This window comes from Myotis myotis, unplaced genomic scaffold, assembly GCF_014108235.1.
Source record: "Myotis myotis isolate mMyoMyo1 unplaced genomic scaffold, mMyoMyo1.p scaffold_m19_p_9, whole genome shotgun sequence".
Taxonomy (NCBI): Eukaryota; Metazoa; Chordata; class Mammalia; order Chiroptera; family Vespertilionidae; genus Myotis; species Myotis myotis.
Window position 1 is genome coordinate 56,746,777 of NW_023416401.1, and position 19,169 is coordinate 56,765,945.

A 19,169-nucleotide genomic window follows, 5' to 3' on the forward strand; every position below is an offset into this window, starting at 1 on the left:
GGATTCTTGGGTTTCATCTGTGCAGCTCAGACACAAGCAAGGCTTCTGCCAAATGTGCTCACTCCACAGAGGCAGGTCCAGGTGTGCATACATGGTCACATTCCATGGTAACTGTTGACTCCAATCTGATCATGTCATGCCCAGGCCCAGCGCCCGCACGAAGGCCATCTGACCACAGTCTGGCCTCACTCCCACCCCTCACCCTCCGGCACACAGCAGAGGCTCAATAAACCACTAGCTGAACTCTGAGGTCTGTTTGTGTTTAATCAGACAATATACAAAGTATTTACAACCAATTCTGGATTCCCCCACCCCCCGAGCCTGGGCCGTGGAATGTGGGACCCCCAGGCCCTGCCCAGAACTGGGGGTCTGCTAGGCCTCTGCATAGTCATCTGAAATCTACAAAACACTGTTTTTTTTTAAAAAAGGACAGTATTAGGACACCTTATACAAAGGGGCTTGGGCAGTTAGAAGGGGATTTGAGAGCACATTTGTGTAGGTGAGTCCAGATTTGGGACTGGGACAGACAGGAGAAGACTTGGGTAATAAACATGTATGAAAGGAAAAGTTGAAATTTCATAGGCAGGCACCGCTTTGGCCTCCTTCCCCACTGGCAGGGCCTGGCTGGCTCAAGAATCCCCGGCAGCAGGAATGTTATTGCTATGAGGGGGGGCTGTGGGTGAAATGTACAATGTGTCTGGGCGACAGAGTAAGGGGCATTTTTACATGTTAAATATGGACACACATGGAGGAACACACACGTGCACACACACACATACACACACAGAGGCCCTTACCAAGATGCCCACAAACTGTCAGCTTCCCCTTTTAGGAGGAGCACACTGAGGCCAGGGAGAAGCCACCACATACCCTAAGACTGAACAGTACAGCGAGGGCCAAAACAGTCTCCTGACGCCCGGGCTGTGCTCACTGTGTGTTGCCAGGTCACAGGTCTGGACAGGACAGGAGGGGAGCAATTGCAGAGGCCATGGCCACAGAAGGAGGCAGACGCTGCAGCCCAGAGAAGTCAGGTCCACCCAAGGTCTCACAGCCAGTCCTGATACCTGACAGTGGAACCCTCATCCTCTCCCACCCCAGCCTAGGCACTCCTTTCCCTACTCATGAGTTTAGGGTGCCAACGTGGAGAGGAGAGCAGGGGCCAGGCATTGAAATGACACAGGACAAACTGGGCAGACAACCTGGGGCCCCCTCCTAAGGCCAGGGCAAGTTTCCCAACCACTTGGATCTTCTATTTCTGCTTGATTGCCCCCAGAGCCTGGGAGCTCACTCCCTTTCATGACTGGCTAAGCCTGAAGGTCAAAATCCACCCACATTCTGACTGAAGTCTGCCTCCCTACACCTGCACCTTCACCCTTCATTCCCAGCTCAGCCCCACACCCATCTCCACTCTCTCCCCCCACAACAGCCCCGCTGAGCGGGAAATAGCAGCAGAACTCTCTGCTGTCTCTAACCCACCCTCAGGCCCCTTGTCCCTTGGGCTGCCACAGTCTGTCCATGATGCCGCTGAGGACAATCTTGGTTCCTGAGGAAGACAGAGGGAGCACCGGGTTCTGATCCCACCTCAACTCTGAACTGCTCTGTGGACTTGGGTGAGTCACAACCTCTCTCTGGGCTGTCTCCCCATGGGCAGTAAGGGACAAGGAATTGATGATCTCTAAGGGACCCTCGGGTCTAAGAAGGGCAGGGTTTGCTGGGAGCCCACCCCACCCACCATCATCAATCAGTCTAGGCGTCAGGCTGCTCTGCCCGGGAGCCACGGCAGAGGGGTCTGGACCCAGCAGCCTCCACGAACAGGTGTTTCAGAAATGGACGGCAAGGGGCAGGGTATCCGGCAGGCTGACGGCCAAGGGCCTATCACTTTTCTTTGGAAAGGCTCTTTGGCCAGCTCTGGAGACAGCCCTGCATGGCGTGGAAGAGGGAAGGAGCCAACGTGTAGAGGAGGCTGAGGCTGGGAAAGGGAGCCCTCAGCTCGAGCCCTTTTCCCCACGTCCTCCTGCTGCAATTCACGGAGCTCCAGGAGGTGTACAAGGAGGTGTGTGGTGGGAGCAGGAGCCAGGCCAGTCACTGTGCCAGCCTTGGACCCCGCCCCCAGGGCTGCTCCGGGCCCCGAGCCCTTCCGTGCCACAAAAGAGGGAGAGGCCTAATCACTGACAACTCAGCCCCACAGAGGAGCAGCAGCGGCAGGAAGAGCGAGGCAGGACCCCGCACGGGGGGCCACCCAGCCCGATCCACGCCGAGCAGCCAGTCTGGCCCCGTAGCTGCCCCTATAGGTTCTCTCCAGGCTGGTACTGGGGCTCAGTGGACGTGAAATAGTCCTCCAGGAAGGCCTGCAGGTACTCGAAGGTGGGCCGCTCCTCGGGCTCCTTCCGCCAGCACTGGCACATGAGGTCGTGCAGGGACTCAGGGCACTCAGGTGGGCAGGGCATCCGGTAGCCTCGCTCCACCTGGTCCAGCACCTCACGGTTTACCATCCCTGTGGGCAGAGGGAGGAGTGAGGCGGCTCTGGGAGGACAGTGGGGTGGGGGGAAGCTGATGGGGTTATCAGAGAGGGCTTCCCGCCAGAACTGGGTAGGTGTAAGCATAAGCCCCTCCCCAAGGCTGGAAGCCCTGACCGGAGAGAGAGCCTAAGATCAGATGTTCAACTTCTTTCTTCTACAGATGGGGAACCTGAGGCCTGGGAGGGGGTCTGGCTTGTCCAAGGTCACCAGGGCAGAGGGGTTCAGGGACTAAAGACGGGCTGTGGGAGCCCTCTTACCAGGGTAGGGCACCCGGCCCTTTGTCGTGAGTTCTGTCAGCAGGATCCCAAAGGACCACACGTCTGACTTGATGGTGAACCGGCCGTAGAGGGCAGCTTCTGGAGCCGTCCACTTAATGGGGAATTTGGCACCTGCAGGAGCAAGAAAGGTCATATAGGCATCATTCCCATCCCCACATGACAGATGAGGAAACTGAGGCTCAGAGAAGGGGCAGGACTTCCCAAGGCACCTGGTGCCCGCCCAGACCCTGCCCACCTTGCCGGGCTGTGTACTCGTTGTCTTCGATGAGCCGAGCCAGGCCAAAGTCGGCCACTTTGCACACGAGATTCTCTCCAACCAGGATGTTGGCAGCACGGAGATCCCGGTGGACATAGTTCATCCGCTCCACGTACGCCATGCCTGAGGCGATCTGCAGGCAAAACCCAGGAGCCTGGCTCAGGGGCCACCCCAAGCCCTTCCCAGGTCACAGGCATGTGCCCAGGGCTGGGGTCATCCCGAGGATAGAGAGCCAACCAAACACCCTGCCCACCCTTCTTCAGGCAAGTGAAGTAGGTCATAATAAACGCTGCTGCACAAAAAGCAGCAGGAGGGAACGCGGGACCAAGGGCAAAGGGCAAAGGGGCAGCACAAGACAAGAGGCACCCAGGGAAGCGGGTGACCATAAAAGAGGCCCCAGATGCCCCAGAGACACAGAGCAGTGTCAGCTCCTGCCTGCAGTCCCGAGACCCCTTTCCAAGCCTCCGTTTTCTTATCCATCAAATGGAGTAAACAGCCATCCCCGCCTCCCCTGGTTGTGATAAGGATTAAGTGAAAAAGGTTGTTCAGCAAACAAGTACATGTTTGTGAATACATGTTCGTTAAGCGAGTGAATTACCTTTACAGAGAAGAACACTGAGGCCCAACGTCCCACAGCAAGTCAGGGACTCGCTGCACAGTGAGGGCTCTTTCCTCTGCCCAGAACCACCACCTGCAGCACTGTCAGTGCTCCCAGTAACACACGAGGTGAGATCAGCGAGCGTGAAGGCAGCCAAAGCAAGCTTCCCGGAGGCTAGAGCTGGCTGCGCCAGGTGGGCCTGAGTGTGTGAAGCCAAGGGTGCAAGAGGGGCTGACTCACCTGAGCAGCCATGTCCACCAGCTGAGGCAGCCGCAGATACTTGCCCGTCTCCCCCTTGAGAAAGTCCAGCAAACTCCCTGGGCAGAGAGAAGGCAGCTCTAGCCCCTGCCCTGCCCTCCCTGAGCCAGGAAGCAGTGATTCCCAGGTCCTGTCCAAATGGGAAGGGCTGGCCACACTTTAACCAGCACTGCAGATTTTATGTAAACCCATCTCTGATAAAGTGTCACTCAACGTTTGTCATTCAAAGGCAAGCAGGATGAGAAACAACCCCAATGTTCACCTCCAGGTAAACAGAAACTATGGTCCATCCATTGATGGAATCCTACTCAGCAGTAAAAAAGGAACAAAGTACGGATAACACACAATAAGGAAGGCCCTCGGGTGTGAAAGATTACATGAATGAAGCCCTAGAAGAAACAAATCCAGGATGACAGGAGGCATGTGGTTGCCCGAGTTTGGGGCTGGAGGCGGGGCAAGGGAACTGTCTGGAGTGACAGATCTTCTCTATCCAGATGTGGTAAGGGATACAGAGCGCATCCATCCATTGGAACTCATTGAACTGGATGTATTTTATAATCTATAATGGGTAAATTTTATAATATGTAAATTATGCCTGTAAAAAGTAGAATTTTAAAAATTCATTCATTAATTTTAAAATTCAGTAAAGATAAAGCCAGGGACTTAATGTGGCTGAGTTTGGATGGTTAGGGGAAGATCTCTTTCTGCCCCAAAATGGCAAATGGCTTTAGAAAACCAGCAAACTGAGGTGGACCAGATGCATTGTGGGAGACTGTTAAACAAAATGAGACGAGAAAGGCAATCTTTGTTTTAACTTTCCATCAACATGAGAAGTTGTGCTCTATTCCATTCCACCTTTAAAGAGGTACACTCTAGATCTGGGGGGCAGTAAAGCACTCCCCACCTGCGGTTCAGTGAGCACCCTCATTCAGAGATAACCTGGCCAGGGGCTGCCCACATCTCGGTGCCAGTCACCAGGCCTCACCCTTGCTCATGTACTCCGTGACGATGTAGATGGGCTCCTCGGACACCACGGCGTACAGCTGCACCAGCTTCTCGTGCCTCAGTTTCTTCATGACCTGGGCCTCCTGCAGGAAGGCCTCTGGAGACATCGTGCCTGGCTTCAGGGTTTTGATGGCCACCCTAGTGGTGCCGTTCCAGGTCCCTGTGTGGGGAGGGATACAGACTGCCTCAGTGGAGGCCCCCCATTCTCACCCATAGGGACCCAGGATCTTCCCAGGTACTAATTTCAGCTCTGGCCTCCCTGGCCATTCTGAGCCTCAGAGCTCCCACCTGTAAAATGGGCACAAGAACAGATGCTCCTCCCAGGACGATTACAGAGACTAAATGTGTGTATACACCCTCACCCCACACAGGCTCACACTGCCCCATGCATCTGCTCCCTGAGTCATCCATGGAGGTACATGCTCCAGAAATAGTAGCTGTTGTTAGGACTCTGGTTATTAGGAATGTCCCAAACGGCAGCACATTCACCTGAGATGGGAGACCACAGTTCCAAAGCAACTACTCATTCCTGGGTGATCATGTTCCTTCTCAGCAGCACAAAGAAGGTGCCTCAGGTGCTAGCAAGTGAATGGGGCCGGGGCTGGGGCTGGGAACAACAGGGAAGAAGTAAGAACTTCCCCCACTGATTACTGCACAACCAACCCAGGTATGAGTCTTGCAGCCACCAGAACAGCGGATGCGTGGACTTATCCAGCAATCTTTGTTTTAACTTTCCATCAACATGAGAAGTTGTGCTCTATTCCATTCCACCTTTAAAGAGGTACACTCTAGATCTTATCCTCATTTGCACATGTGCATAGGAGCTGGCTTCTTATCCTCTCCCCTCTCTCTAGCTCAAAGCCAGCACCTCTCTTTTGCTGACTTGGCCTGAGCTCCAGCCTCCAGGCCTTTGTCCCTGCAGTGCCTCCCACCCAGGAACCTTCTCTGCTCCTCTCCATCATCTCTTCCCCTGAAGGGAGAAAAATGGAGACAGCAATACCAAGTGAACAGAGTGGCTCAGGGGAACACCTTGAAGATGGGCCATTGTGTCCCTCCGCTGAAGCCACAGGCTTACAAGGGTCATGCCTACCTCCCCCCAACTTCCACGATCCCTCTGTGTCAGCAGAAACCAGGCCGTGGGAGGGGACCTGAGTTCTGTCAGGGCTGCAGAGTGTTTGTTCTCAAGGACGGCTTTGCAGTTTCTCCAGGGTGAGACAGGAGACTGTCAACAGGCCCAGAACATGCCAGGCCTGTGCTTCCCAGCACTCCCTCTGCGCCAAGGCTTCTCTTCCCAGGGCTGAGGGCTAACCTGTGGATGCACGCTCACACAGCCCCACGGTGGGTCCTATTATCACCAGCCCCGTTTTACAGTTGGGAAGATTGAGGCTCAGAGTGAAGCCGCCTGGCCCAATGCCCAGCCCCTCTGCAAAGGCATGAAGAGGCTACTTCCCTTCTTGGTACCAGCCACCACTGGGGGAGCTTCGTATTAAAACAGGGCCCACTGTTCAACAGAGGCAAGTGAGACTCTAGGAGGTAAAGGGGAAGGGGTAAGAGGGTTTTGAGCTGCCAGACAGATGGACATCTGCCTGGCTCTCAGGTGGGGGCACCAAAGTCCCCCAAGGCGACTGTGTTCTCCTTGGAGGGGTAGGGCAAGGACTCACCCATCCACACCTCTCCAAAGCAGCCCTGGCCCAGCTTGACCTCCAGCCGCAGTGACTCCCGGGGGATCTCCCAAGCGTCCTTGGCCAAGCCCTGAGTCTGTGGCTTGGACGTGGGGCACACAGTGGTGAGTCGGTGGCACAGGCCATCAGCATGTTCTGAAGATGGAGACAGGGAAGATGGAGTTCAGGCCTGGTGTCCGCCCTGGGGCCTCCCTTTCCCACCCTTTTTACAGACCTGCACGCTGTATGCACACAGGCTTCGGGGACACACAGGATGCCCTTGAGGCCAAGCATCCACACCTGTGTGTATACACCCTCACCCCACACAGGCTCACACTGCCCCAAGCATCTGCTCCCTGAGTCATCCATCCATTCATTAATCACACTTTAAGGCATGGCCAGCCAGGTGGATACCAGGGACTCACTGGAGGACACATCCAGTGGAACCTTGGCCTCTGAGAGCTCACAGTCCAGGGGGAGCCCAACTTTCCTTAATAAACTCCCAGAACCACATGTGTGATGTGCATGCAACAGCAGGTGGAGTGGATAGAGTCCTGGAAGGCTTCCCAGAGGAAGCGGCACTTGGGCTTGAGCCTGCAGGAGGGTGAGTGGTTAACCAGGGAAGAGCACTCTAAGCAGAAGGAATAGTGCCTCGTGCCTGTGTAAAGGCCCTTAGGGAGGGACAGCCGCTGGGGTGGAGGAGCTGAAAGGAGGCTGGGGGGCTTCGGGGAAGTGAATGGAGGAAGGGCAGCCCCAGGTTCAGACTACTCAAGGCCTCAGAGACCACACTGGGGTCCTTATCCTAAGATTGCAAGAGCACCCCTGGAGGGTTCTGATTTGGGGGAACAGGATTCAGAATGAGCAGTAGTGGTGGCCGAGGGACTGACAGAAGGGGCAGATCCTAGAGGAGTCAGGAGGCGGGTTGACAGAGGAGGAGAAGGAGGAGGTGTGGGCTGGAAAGTAGCAGGCACTCTCAGAATAGGCCACACCGGCACACGGAGGCCAGAGCTGCACACCACAAGCTCACAGGCTCCCACAGGCCCGCCACAGGGTGCACACAGGCCCGTGACTCTTCAGTCCACCTGACAGCCTCAACATCCAGGTGCAACAGCTGCTCTGTATACACAGGGGCTGTGCCTGTGAGCACCACGAACTCTCGCTCCCCCTGCGCCCTCCCTCTCTCAGCAGCAATCAATGTGGCAGCCCCTTCCTCCTCTTCCAGTAACCAGTTCAGACCGGTGCTAGGGCTGCAGAGACAATCGACACCGCCTGTGCCCCTCCCTTCCCTGCTCACTCCTCCAGGCAGCCCCCTCTTCACCAGCCAGCTGCAGAGGAGGAGAAAAAGGAGGGAGGGGTGTGGGGGGAGAGAGGGGAGAGGCGATAAGGAAGAGAGCACAGGGAGGAAAGAAGAGGGAAAAGATGGGGAGGGAGGAGGGGAAGGAAGAAGGGGCAGGGGAAAGAAGGGGGGAGGAAGGCAGGAGCCACATATCCTCAGCATAACAGAAGCCCCAGCCCTTGTTGGCCCCAAAGCCCCCTCCTCAGGGTCTGCAGCTGAGGCCCTTAGAGGGCCTAGCCCCGGCCAGGCTCTCCGCTGGCCCAGCTGCCCACCCCCTGGAGGCCTGCACCCCGGGCTGGGGGGTGGCACTCACTGGAGTAGTAGGCTACGAGCTGCTGCAGACTGTTGAACTGGGTGCGAGAGGTGATGTAGAAGCCGCCGCTGTCCAGCTTGCGGATCTTGTAGTGCTTCACGTTGAGGCCCTTGGCGTTGTCGAAGTCGGACACTGAGAGGCAGTAGGCACCTGCAGGAAGGGCCAGCGAGGAGCCGTGATCACCAGGCCTGCCACCCCACAGGCCACAGCACTATGCACAGTTCTGTGCCTGTCCAACACAGGAGGGGAGAGGGATGCCAGGTCGGCAGCCCCAGCCCAGGCAGAGCCAGGGTCTGGTTCAACCCAGCTCTGGGTCAGCCACTGAGACAGGGCCAAGTCAGCAAGGCGGCACCTGGCTGGAAAGCTTTGCCATGCACCCTTGACCCTGGCAAGGCTTCTGAAGCCTGAGTGAGTGTCCGAACTGTGTGAACGGAACAAGTCGCTTGCCCTCTCCCTGCCTCAGTTTCCTCCTCTGCACAATGGGGCTACCCCCAGGGCTGCTGGGAAGATTCAATAAGACTACATATAAGAGGTGCTCAATAAATGCTTGATGGGAGCATAGAAGTGGCCCCACGTGGCTGTGTGTACCCCGATTAACTGCTGCCCCTCTCTGGGTCTACCTTGGCAGCATTCTCTGTGCCCCATCACTTCATGAAGACTCCAGGCTCAGGCAGGAGCCGGTGACTGGCTGAAGGTGAGGCAGACAAGGCAGGAACCCATGTGCTGGGCATGACCTGAAGGCTGCTAATGCTCAGCTGTGCCAGCCACAATGGCCCCCTCCCTGCTTTCCTTGAGCCTGGAACAGCTTTGGGTAGAATAGCTCCCTCCTGCCCAGCAGGCCTGCCTAGGAACCTCTGTTAACCTGAGCCCAAGAGACAGTGGCCTCAAGGGAACAAGGTGGCAACAGGGACCAAGGCTGAGCTCAGAGGTGGGGCAGTGGGTGCAGAAGCTCTAGTGACCACAGAAAGCCCTTCTTGGGAGGCAGTGTATAGGCACTTTGCTAGAAGCCCAGCCTCCATAGGCCACAGACCCTCTGGACAGTCCTCAGCTAGGGGCTAAAATCTGTGTAAAGAAGGGAAAATGAGGCCCAGATAGGGAAGCAGCTAGGCTTCAGGTCACACAGCAAGTCAGGCATCGAGCTGACTTGAACTGTACCTGGGTCTCTAACGCCTGCATGGGGCAGCCAAGACTTACTGCAGATGGCCCTGGCCCTGTGCACATGGAAGCCTCAGGCCTGCGCCTGAAGCCGGCCCCTGACCATGCGCACACACAGGGGTGCCTGTGCCCGGGGGCTGCATGCTCACAAGGTACACACTCCCCAGGCACACAGGCATGAAGACAAACCCACAATTCACTCCCATGCAACAATACACACACAATTCCACCCCCATGTGCACACACATGCCTAGACCCACACATGGCGTGCATGGCCACAGAACCGTGCACATGCGTGACATGGATGATCTGCTTTCCCAACTCCTGCTGTGTCCCAGGCCCACAGGAAGTGGCCCAGCTTCGTTGCCATGGTGATGGGGTGCCTGCAACCCACTTGCAGAGGGGCTGGAGAGAAAGCGGTGATACATATGCATTCTCTTGCTGGGGGGAAGGGACAGAGGAACAGGGGCCAGGACTGATGGGGGAAGGGTAAAGCCGGGTCCCAGGACCCAGTCCAGCCCCAGAGGCCCCTGAAGAAGGGGAAGAAGAGGGACCATTGTAGCAACACCCACCCTGGGAACAAGCCTTTCACTGTGTGACCCCTAGTCCTCCTGACAATCTGTATCCATTCCTCATCTCAGGACACTGAGGCTAGAGAGGCTAAGTGTCCTCTTTTACTGCACCTCTGGCCACCCAAGATAACTCAGTGTTCCTCAATGTACCTCTCTGCCTTTGATCTTGTCATTTCCTCCACCCTGAGGGCTCTTCCCACTTCACGGCATACACCAAACTCCTATTCATTCTGCAACACCCCGCTCAAACAACCCACCAGAAGATTCAGTTCCCACTGGCTCCTACCTTTCGTGGTCTCGCTTTCTCGCACTAGGAAGGTCCCTCTCGGGTTCTCTGCATTGAGCAGTAACCGCTCTGACTCCCGTCTTGTGATCTTGCCAAAGTACCACCTGGGGCAGGAGGGAGGAGGATAATACTGGTGATCCAGGCTTCTGCCCATCCACAGTGCCTCTGGCCTGGGATGTGGCTGGGCCCTAGGCAGCCAGACCTCCCAGCCCAGGAGAGAAGCGACGGTGAGCAAGCAGGAGGCCAGAGTTCATACTCACTCCTCAGCCTGGATGGAGTCGGAGGGTGCCACGTAGTTGCTGGGGATGTAGCCCGTCTGTCCAGTGCTGAGCGAGTGGGCCAGCCACCAGTCTCCCTCTCTGAGTGTGGGAACAGGAGGGAACAAAGGAGAAGGGAATCATCAGTGGTGGGTCTGCCTGCAATTTTCAGGGGTGCTGTGCTGGGAGCCCTGGAGGCCAGTGGAGCACAGGGAACAGTGGGACCAGGCCCCTCGCAGCCTGCCCGGCCACGCTGGCCCACATGCCTCGGCCAAAGCTGACTCAGACAGGCTTTGTCCAGGACTATGGCAGGACTGACCTTGGTCAGCCTGAAGCCTGAATTCACAGGGCAGAGTCCTGGAATGGGAAGGACTCTTGCTTCCCTTCAGACAGACCAAGCTGTTCAAGATGCCAAGAGCTGCCTGGGAGTGAGATAGGAGCTCCTTGTCTTTGGGGAGCAAGCAAGTTACAACAGCAAGTTCCTGTCGGAGACGGATGTCAAATCAGACCTTCAAAGTCTCCCCAAGCCCTGAGAAGCCCAATCCTGGGAGCTGGTGAGACCTGGGTGGAGGCAGGGGGTGGCCCTTTTGGGGACTGATGACAATCCAAGTGCCAACCCTGCAAACTAGAGCAATGCCTGCCTTTGTCACAAATCACAGGTCACACCTAAAGGGCTCCTTGATTGAAAACTACAGGCCTCCTCTTGCAGCCTGCCCATCAGGGGAAAACTGAGGCCAGAGGGGGCTGGGACTTGCCCAAAATCACACAGCGAGTCATGTCAGAGGGGGCTAAGGTGGCAGAGCCCCAATGCCCAGGACACTTCTATATTAATGGCCCACAGGAGGAAGAGGAGAGGGGGTGGGGCAGGAGGAGCTCCCCACAGGGCTGGGTCCCCTGGGCCTGGGTGGGAGGAGGGAGGGGGCGAAGTACCTTTGCAGCCATCTGAATGTGAACCAGGTCTGGCTGGAGCGGGGGTCCAGAGACACAGAGGAGAGAGGAGAAAGCGAGAGCCCAACAGGAAAGAAGAGGCAGAGATGGGGGTGGTAAGAGGGAGAAGCAGAAAGAGCGAGGGACAGAGCAGGACAGCCAGGCGGTGCTGGGGATGGGCGACAAGGGGGCAGCCACAGAGGCCTCGCATCCAAAGCAACCAGAGAGGCTAGGGAGATGTCCATGAGGAATGTGGAGGGTGATGGGAAGGGCTGCCTGGGAAATGGGGTCCAGCTCCCTCCCATTCCCACTGGGTGGATGGGAAGACTGAGGCCAGAGAAGCAAAGGCCTCTGCTCAAGGTTACACAGCCAGGCCCAGGCTCCAACTGCCAATAAGAAGGCATTCTCCCTACAGGGGCTTGACAGCTTGCTGAGTGTCTCCATCCCAGGACGCCTCTGAGCCTCACGACCCTGAGAAGATATACAGCTACTGGGATACACTCCCCTCCCCATCGCCAGGGCCCAGAGGGAGAAAGACCCTTGCCAACAGTCACACAGTCTGAACTTGAACCTGAATCCCTGGATCCTGGTTTTTCTGAGCTTCCCCTGACCCATATTCTTCAGCCCATTTTGAAGATGGAGAAATTGAGGCCAGGAGAGTACGGGGCTAGGGATGCTCTCCAAGGACCTGGGAAAGTATAGGTGAGCAGTCAGACCAGGGCTTAGCCATGGGAAGGGGCGCTGAACCAGAGGGGTAGAGTCCCTTCTGGCTGGATGGAGGTGAGAGCAGCATGATACGGGCTGTGCAGGCTGACTTGGCTGTGCCATCGCTGACACGCACTCAGGCAAGGACACAGTTCATGTGGGAGTTTTGGAGAAGAAGGAGGGCCCCAGAGTAAGGGGGCAAGGCCCTCGTCAAGGAAAGAAGCCTTTGGATTCCCAGGGCCTCCATCCACCTCCTGATGTGCACCCACTCAGGGGTGGCTACACTTGTCTGTCCCATTTGACCCTCAAGGCCACCCTGAGCGGGAGGAAGGCAGGCCTCAGCCCCCAGATTAGGACACGCAGCACCCAGGCTGGAGCAACCCAGCACTTCCTTTGTAGAGTTGGGGAACTTGAGGCACAGAGAGGGGCTGAGACTTGCCCAAAGCTACAAAGCCAGGACTCAAGTCACAGGGAACAGCTGAGATCTTCCAGTCCAAAGCTACCTTTCACCAATGGGGAACATAAGGCACAGAGAGGGGCAGTGATGTGCCCAAAGCCATGTCGCAAATCAGAACAAGAGGGAGGACCAGGGCCCCTGAGTGCCCGCAGCCAGACACAGCAGGCCTCCGGGCACCTGCAGTCTCCCCAGGCTCTCAGAGGCCAGAGGCCCTCGGGGAAGCCAGGGGAGGATGAAACAGGAGCAGCAGGACTGGAGGGCGGGGACTGGGCTGAGGTCTAGGTCACAGGCTACAAGACGAGGCAGATTGACAAACCAGGGTCTGAAGGCTGGCCCGCCACCAACTCAGAAGGGAAGGTCGCGCCGTAACCGGTTTGGCTCAGTGGATGGAGCATCGGCCTGCGGACTGAAGGGTCCCAGGTTCGATTCCGGTCAAGGGCATGTACCTTGGTTTCGGGCACATCCTCAGTGGGAGGTGTGCAGGAGGCAGCTGATCGATGTTTCTCTCTCATCGATGTTTCGAACTCTCTATCCCTCTCCCTTTCTCTCTGTAAAAAATCAATAAAATATATTAAAAAAAAAAAAAAAGAAAGAAGGGAAGGTCAGTGGAACATGTGCCCAGAGGCCAGCCACATAGAGACCCCAGAAGCAATGAGGGTTCAGTTCTGCTGACATCATCCAGACTTTGGCCAGCAGAGCCTCTATCTCCCTGACATCAGCCCATATGTGAGTTTGGGCTCCTAGGCCAGTTTCTGAGTTTTAGTTCACAAGGGCAGGGAGGGTGGTTGTTTGCAATCTCACTAAAGGGTCCGACTTGAGCCTGGCCCCAGCTTGAGAGGCGTCAGGGAGCTTGAGCACCAAAGTTAGCCACAGGCTGTGTGACCTTGGCCCTGCCTCAGTTTCCTCATCTGTAGGAAGGGGATACTCATGCATCCCTCTGAGGGGTACTCAATGTGCATGAATGGTTAATATCTCAATTTGGCTTAAAAAAATTGAATTCATATCTCAATGGTGCCCCTCTCCCCACTCTCAAAATGTTTTTTTTAAAACTAAAGCCAAAGCAGCTCAGTCCATCTCCAATAAGGATTTGCTGTGTGACCTTGGGCAAGTACCCTGCCCTCTCTGGGTCTTAGTTTCCTCACCTATAAAGAAGATACTATAAATAATACTTTTTATTTCCTTCTTCACAGAATCATCCTTGCTGCAAAGTATGTAAATCAATCAGCACCAAGCCAGTTTCAGCTTCAGTAAGCTAATTCTGTATCTTCTGCGCCTCAGTTTACCCACCTGTGAAAGGGAGCCATCAAGCCCCATCTTCCCAAGTCTATAGTCTGGGACAGCGGTCGCCAACCTTTCGGAACTCACGGACCACCAGCGGTCCGCAGACCACCGGCCGGCGACCACTGGCCTGGGAGACTCAAACCTGCCACCGGGTGCCAAGGGCCTGAGGCTGCTCCCACAGGAGATGCCCCACAGCTTCCCAGGCCAGTTCAGCGCCACAGGGACACCAGCACAAGCCCAGCCTCAGAGGCAATGGAGAATTAATCTGTCAGGTTGAGCAGATTCGCCGAATCCGGCACCTTCCCTGGGGCCTAGTCCTTACCCGAAGGGTAGGAAAAAGGAAAAGAGGGGAGGAAATAAGACATTCCCCGTGGACACAGACGATGGGGTGGTGAGGGCCTGGGTGCAGGGGAGGACGGCAGCGGCTGGAAGAGGTTTATGGGGGAAAGAGGAGGACCTATGTGTAATACTTTCAACAATAATGCTAAAAAAATAAAAAGACAGTCCCCACCTGATCCCTCACCTTCCCACCTGTGGCCAGAAGAGAAAGCAATGAGCTGCCCTGAGCTACCCTTTTATATTCCAACTGCTGTTCACCAGCTGTGTGACCTCGGGCTACTGACCACAACATTCTGAGCTTCAGGACCCTCTTTTTGGGCCCTAATCTTTGTGCTGCCCGGGTTGGTATGTGGGTCAGGATTGTGGCAGCTTTGGAACCTAAGTTATGCCCATTTGGGTGCTCACATACTAGTCAAAGAGGCAAGCTTGGGCAGCGGGGCATGGCCCTCGCAGGCAAGTGTCCTGAGGCCTGGGCATGGCCCATGGGAGAGGGCAGGGTGAGGCCAGGGCAGGTCGAGTAAGGAGGACGGGAAGGTGTCCCTTGCCCCACGGTGGGGAGCACCCAGGGCAAGGTGTCCGAGGTTAGTGCTCCCCCAAAGAAGCTGCTAGAATGTGGGCGGGAGAAAGGGGCAGTTCAGGGAGCAACCCACAGGGCCCTGACTCCTGGAGACTCAGACACCAGGGCTGGGCTTGCGACAGTCAGACCTGAGACCCCAGTGGGCTTCCTCAGATCCAGGGCCACAGAGCGCCCAGGATTCTCAGGCTCAGGGCATAGGGCATGAAGATCTGGGGAACAGGAGCTCCAGGCCTGCTGCAAAGCCCCAGCCACAAATGTGCTCCTCCTTAAGCTCTCCATCTCCCCCCACAGCCCAGCCTCAGGTTATATTCAGAAAGTTCCTCACTCATAAGAGAAGGTGGGCGTTCAGGGCAGGGGGCAGGGGGCAGGGAGATTAAACAATAATGCACCCTAAGCAATAACAATGGAAGGACATGTAGGGTGGTCCCTGGGTGGAGTATGAGACCTGAACACCCCACCTTCCGATAAGCCCCCAACTCGGATCCCTTTATCTCTCCTCTTCCTCTAATGCCAGCCCTGAACTCTGCCACCACCAGACTTCCCAGGCGAAGGAGCAGCTGAGCACTGTGCATGCGGGGGGACTCTCGATTCACCCCCACCCTCCAATCAGGGCACCTTAGTGCCACCGAGGGCTTCCCTTCCCATGGACGGGCTCCAACACTGCCAGCCCTCCTGACAGCCTCCGGGCTGGCCAAACACCCTCTCCCACAAACCATCCCGGAAGGCAGGAAAAAGGAAGGGAAGAGGTGGACAAAGAAGGAGCGAGGGCTGCTCTCTGGGTGAAACATGCAGAATCCGTTTCCAGAGCCTCTCCTCCCGCCACACCTTTGCTCAAGCTGTGACCCCAGCCCGAGAAGCCCTTCCCACTGTTGCTGGTTGAGATGCCCCCAGTTCTTCAAAGCCTCTAACCCTTAAATCCCCCCTGCACCTCCTTTCCCTCCTCCTTGCTCCTCTGCACCACCCCAGCAAGGGCCCTGGGTCACGCCTACCCTCCCAGCTCTGCCACCGCTAGCTGTGTGACCTCGAGCAAGTCATTTCACCTCTCTGGGCCTCAGTTTCCTCATCTGTAAAATGGAGCAAATATGAGTTTCCTCTTGCCAGGACTGTGGTGATGTATAAATAAAACAATGCAGCTCAAAGCGCTCAGCACAGAAACGGTGCTGTTTCATTACTGTTCATCCATCTGGTTCACCTGCCCGGAGGGGTACCCCCAGGGTGCTGAGCAACAGGTGATGGGGGGACCCAGAAACATGGCGGACCCGAGCAGCCCTCAAGGTGCTCCCAGCTTGGGGGGAGGCAGATCCAAACAGCTGGAACCAAGAGAACTGGGGTGACACTAGGAACTGGACACACAAGGGGTGGAAAGTTGGGAAAGCCCCTCCCCCAGGGAGAGACGCTTGAGTCAGGGAGAGAGCCGCTGCCCAGGCTCCAACCCCGGCTTTGCCATTTGGTAGCTGTGTGACTGTGGGCAAGGGCCTTCACATCTCTGAGCCTCAGTTTCCTCGTTTGCAAAATGGAGACATCCCCTCCCCCCATCACTACAGCCCTGGCGGGACTGCAGCTGAGCAAATTTGAGGATGTGGGTCTAAACTGCCTGGCCCGGCACCTGGCACCTCTTTTCCCTCTTGCCCCTCAGAGAAGGCAGTCTTCAGCTGGATCTTGAGGGATGAATAGGAGTTTGCCAGGCAGAGATGGGACAAAGGGCATTTCAGGCAGAAGGAACAGCATGCACCAGGGCGGGGAGGCATGGACAAGCAAGACACACTCGAAGAGGGTGGAGATATCCAATCTCCTTAGCCAGGCCTTCGGGGACACTCAGGGGTCAATTCTACCCTGTCCTCTGGAACAGCTCCCTCCAGCGCGGCACCTCCCACAGCTGCCCCTCCGTGAGGGACTGCCTTCCGCCACCTCCACTTGCCACTCGACTTCACTGTTCTTCCTCCAAAGACCTGGAAACTCCCAGATCCTGTGGTCACCGCCATAGGGGGACACAGAGCGGAAGCCCAAACGCCCGGGCTGACCCATCCTCTGCCTGCCACTCTGCCTGGACGGGGGCTGGCTCCCGGCTACCCTCTGGCTCCAGGAAGGCCTGGACAAGGCCTTCTCCGCCCAGGCCTCAGTGGCCCAGCCCTGAGCCGTGCATGCAGCTGGAACTCAGTGCGGGCTGAAGGATCAGAATGAGGAGTGGGTGAGTTGGGAGGGTGGGTGGGAAGAGGGGTGGTGGAGAGTGACAGGTGATGGGAGGACTCTCCCCATTCTCAGCCTGAGGTTGAGGTCGGGACCTGGCCAAACTGGCTGGGGGTGAGGACACAAGCTGGGAAGCTGGAAGCGGGCAGCCAAGGGGGCCAGAGACCACAGGCAGGGACACAGCCACATGCAGACAGCAGCCCCACCCCCACCAGCAAAGCACCCCACCCAGCCCGCCCATGAAGTATGTACACACCTGACATCCACCTTCCTCCTAAGGGCCAGCGAGAAAAAAGCAGAGAGAGGGAGAAGCTGAGAGGGCTGGGGGAAGCAAGTGCGGGCCAGGAATGGGGTGGGGGAGGTCCCAGGTTGCAGGGGGAGGGGGACAGCAAGCGCTGCCAAAGGCAGCAATGCAGCAGGTGCAGTCTCTGCCCTGCCCTGTCAGCAGTCCTGCATGAGCAAACCCATCCCAAGCCACCCTGAAGGCCTCCACCGCCCCTCCCTGGGCATATGGCCCTAAGGCTGCACGGCACCCCCATGACAGGTATAGCACCTCACTCCCACTGCACTCTAGGCAGGGAAAGAAGAGGAGGGGACAGGAGGAGGAGGACCCCACCCCATGGCTGGAGCCCCATCCACCCCTCACTGGTTCTTTCCTCCCTGCTCCCTGCTCCCCTGCCCACAGAGGCCCCAGCGTCTGGCATGGGCCCCCATAGGCCAGCTTGGCTCTAGGAGAGCCTACCCCAAGGAGGAGTCCCTGGAGGTAAACCAGACATCCACCAGGGAGTCCTGCCCTCCACACCCTATACTATCATCTCATCCACATGCCCAGTCCTGACCTTCTCCCACTGTGTGCCCAATATGGGTTCCCCACCCCTCCCAAGGCGGGCTCCTCCCCCTACAGTGGGGCACGCTGACTCATCCGGCTGCCCTGGGCCCTCCAGCCCTAGGTCACTAATGGGGGCACCTCTGTGGGCATGGCCTCCAGTGTTAAGCCCTGCTTTTTGTAGTCGTGGGTCCTGGGCCCAGTTCTGCCATGACCACATGCCCCCCTGCAGAGTCTGGGATCTGGGGTTCTGGGGTACTGTGCCCTGTTGACAAGTTACTGAACCCAGATCTCTGTCCCAGGGGCCTTCCCAGAGCCCCAACCACCACCACTTGCCTCATTATCACTCCCACAGGCCCCAGGATGGTTTCCTGGGCCTCCACAGCCCCAGCGCTCAGCTCTGCCTGCTGTCCAACATGCTGCCCTCTGAGCCTGGGATGCTCAGAAGTGGTTCTGGCCCAAAGCCGGGCCCAAGGGATGGGATGTCCAAGGACGACGGGGAAGGGAGGCACTCACGTGTTGTTGACAATCTGCAGCCGCTCCCCTTTCTTGAAGGATAGATCAGTCTCTGTCCGGGACTCATAGTCGTAGAGGGCCACAAAGGTGGTCACTCCGCCTGCAGAGAGGGTTGGGCGTATGAGAACGGCAGGGGCCATGGACAGGGAGAGGTGTGCACAAAAGGGCCCTGTACCCCGGGGGCGTGGAGGCTGGTCTCCCACAGGCCATCAGAGCCCAGCCCAGAGTCACGGTCACATTCAGAGCTGTGTCCATGTGCCCGGGCACCCCTGTGAGGGCGTGCAGAAGGCACGCATCTCTTCCCGTCTGTGTCCCACTGGGCTCTGGGTGGTGCTAGGCATTTGTTTGGTGTCTATCCTCTCCATAGAACCAGCAGCCCCTACTAACAGGCATCTCTGTTTTGTTCCCAGAGCCTGACACATAGTAGGTGCTCAAGAAACAACTGTGGGATGAATGAACCAGTGAATGAAGGAAACTGCACCAGGCAAGGTTGCTCTGCTTCTCTCTCCGGGTTCTTCTATGTGTCTGGGGAGAGCTTGGTGGCAGGTAACTGTCCCCTCAAAGAGGCCCTCTCTGTCCCCCGTTTTAATTACAACCTCTATCCCTCCATCCTCCAAAACGCCCTCCCTGCCCCTTCTGTCCTTCTCACCGGTTTCCACCTTCTAACACGCTGCACCGTGTACACATCTTGCTTTGTTTCTCTCCCCTACGGGGATTATGTCTGCATTGCACACTGCAGGTCCCCAGGCCAGAAGAATCCTAGCACGCAGGAGAGGTGCCACAAATATTTCTTGGACACATGAATGGGTGCGCATGTGGGTCTGTTTCTCTCACTTGGACTGTGTCTGTGCCTGAGGAGT

General features: G+C 56.9%; 1 protein-coding gene across 5 annotated transcripts in view; it reads right to left on the reverse strand.

Annotated features, from left to right (window-relative positions):
- Window positions 1–244: 244 nt before the first annotated feature.
- Window positions 245–19,169, reverse strand: part of SRC (SRC proto-oncogene, non-receptor tyrosine kinase) — a 52,759-nt gene continuing 33,834 nt past the window's right edge. For 3 of the 5 annotated variants that reach the window (XM_036321952.1, XM_036321951.1, XM_036321950.1), the window contains 12 exons: window positions 18,310–18,409; window positions 17,224–17,241; window positions 11,425–11,457; window positions 10,498–10,596; window positions 10,238–10,341; window positions 8,225–8,374; window positions 6,576–6,731; window positions 4,895–5,074; window positions 3,892–3,968; window positions 3,033–3,186; window positions 2,777–2,908; window positions 245–2,494 (listed from right to left, as the gene is read on the reverse strand). In XM_036321952.1, coding sequence (XP_036177845.1) covers window positions 2,286–2,494; window positions 2,777–2,908; window positions 3,033–3,186; window positions 3,892–3,968; window positions 4,895–5,074; window positions 6,576–6,731; window positions 8,225–8,374; window positions 10,238–10,341; window positions 10,498–10,596; window positions 11,425–11,457; window positions 17,224–17,241; window positions 18,310–18,409 — 1,412 coding nt within the window. In that variant the 3' untranslated portion in view covers window positions 245–2,285. The remainder of the gene's footprint in view (window positions 2,495–2,776; window positions 2,909–3,032; window positions 3,187–3,891; window positions 3,969–4,894; window positions 5,075–6,575; window positions 6,732–8,224; window positions 8,375–10,237; window positions 10,342–10,497; window positions 10,597–11,424; window positions 11,458–17,223; window positions 17,242–18,309; window positions 18,410–19,169) is intronic. The other 2 variants (XM_036321953.1, XM_036321954.1) reach the window with 2 other exon arrangements.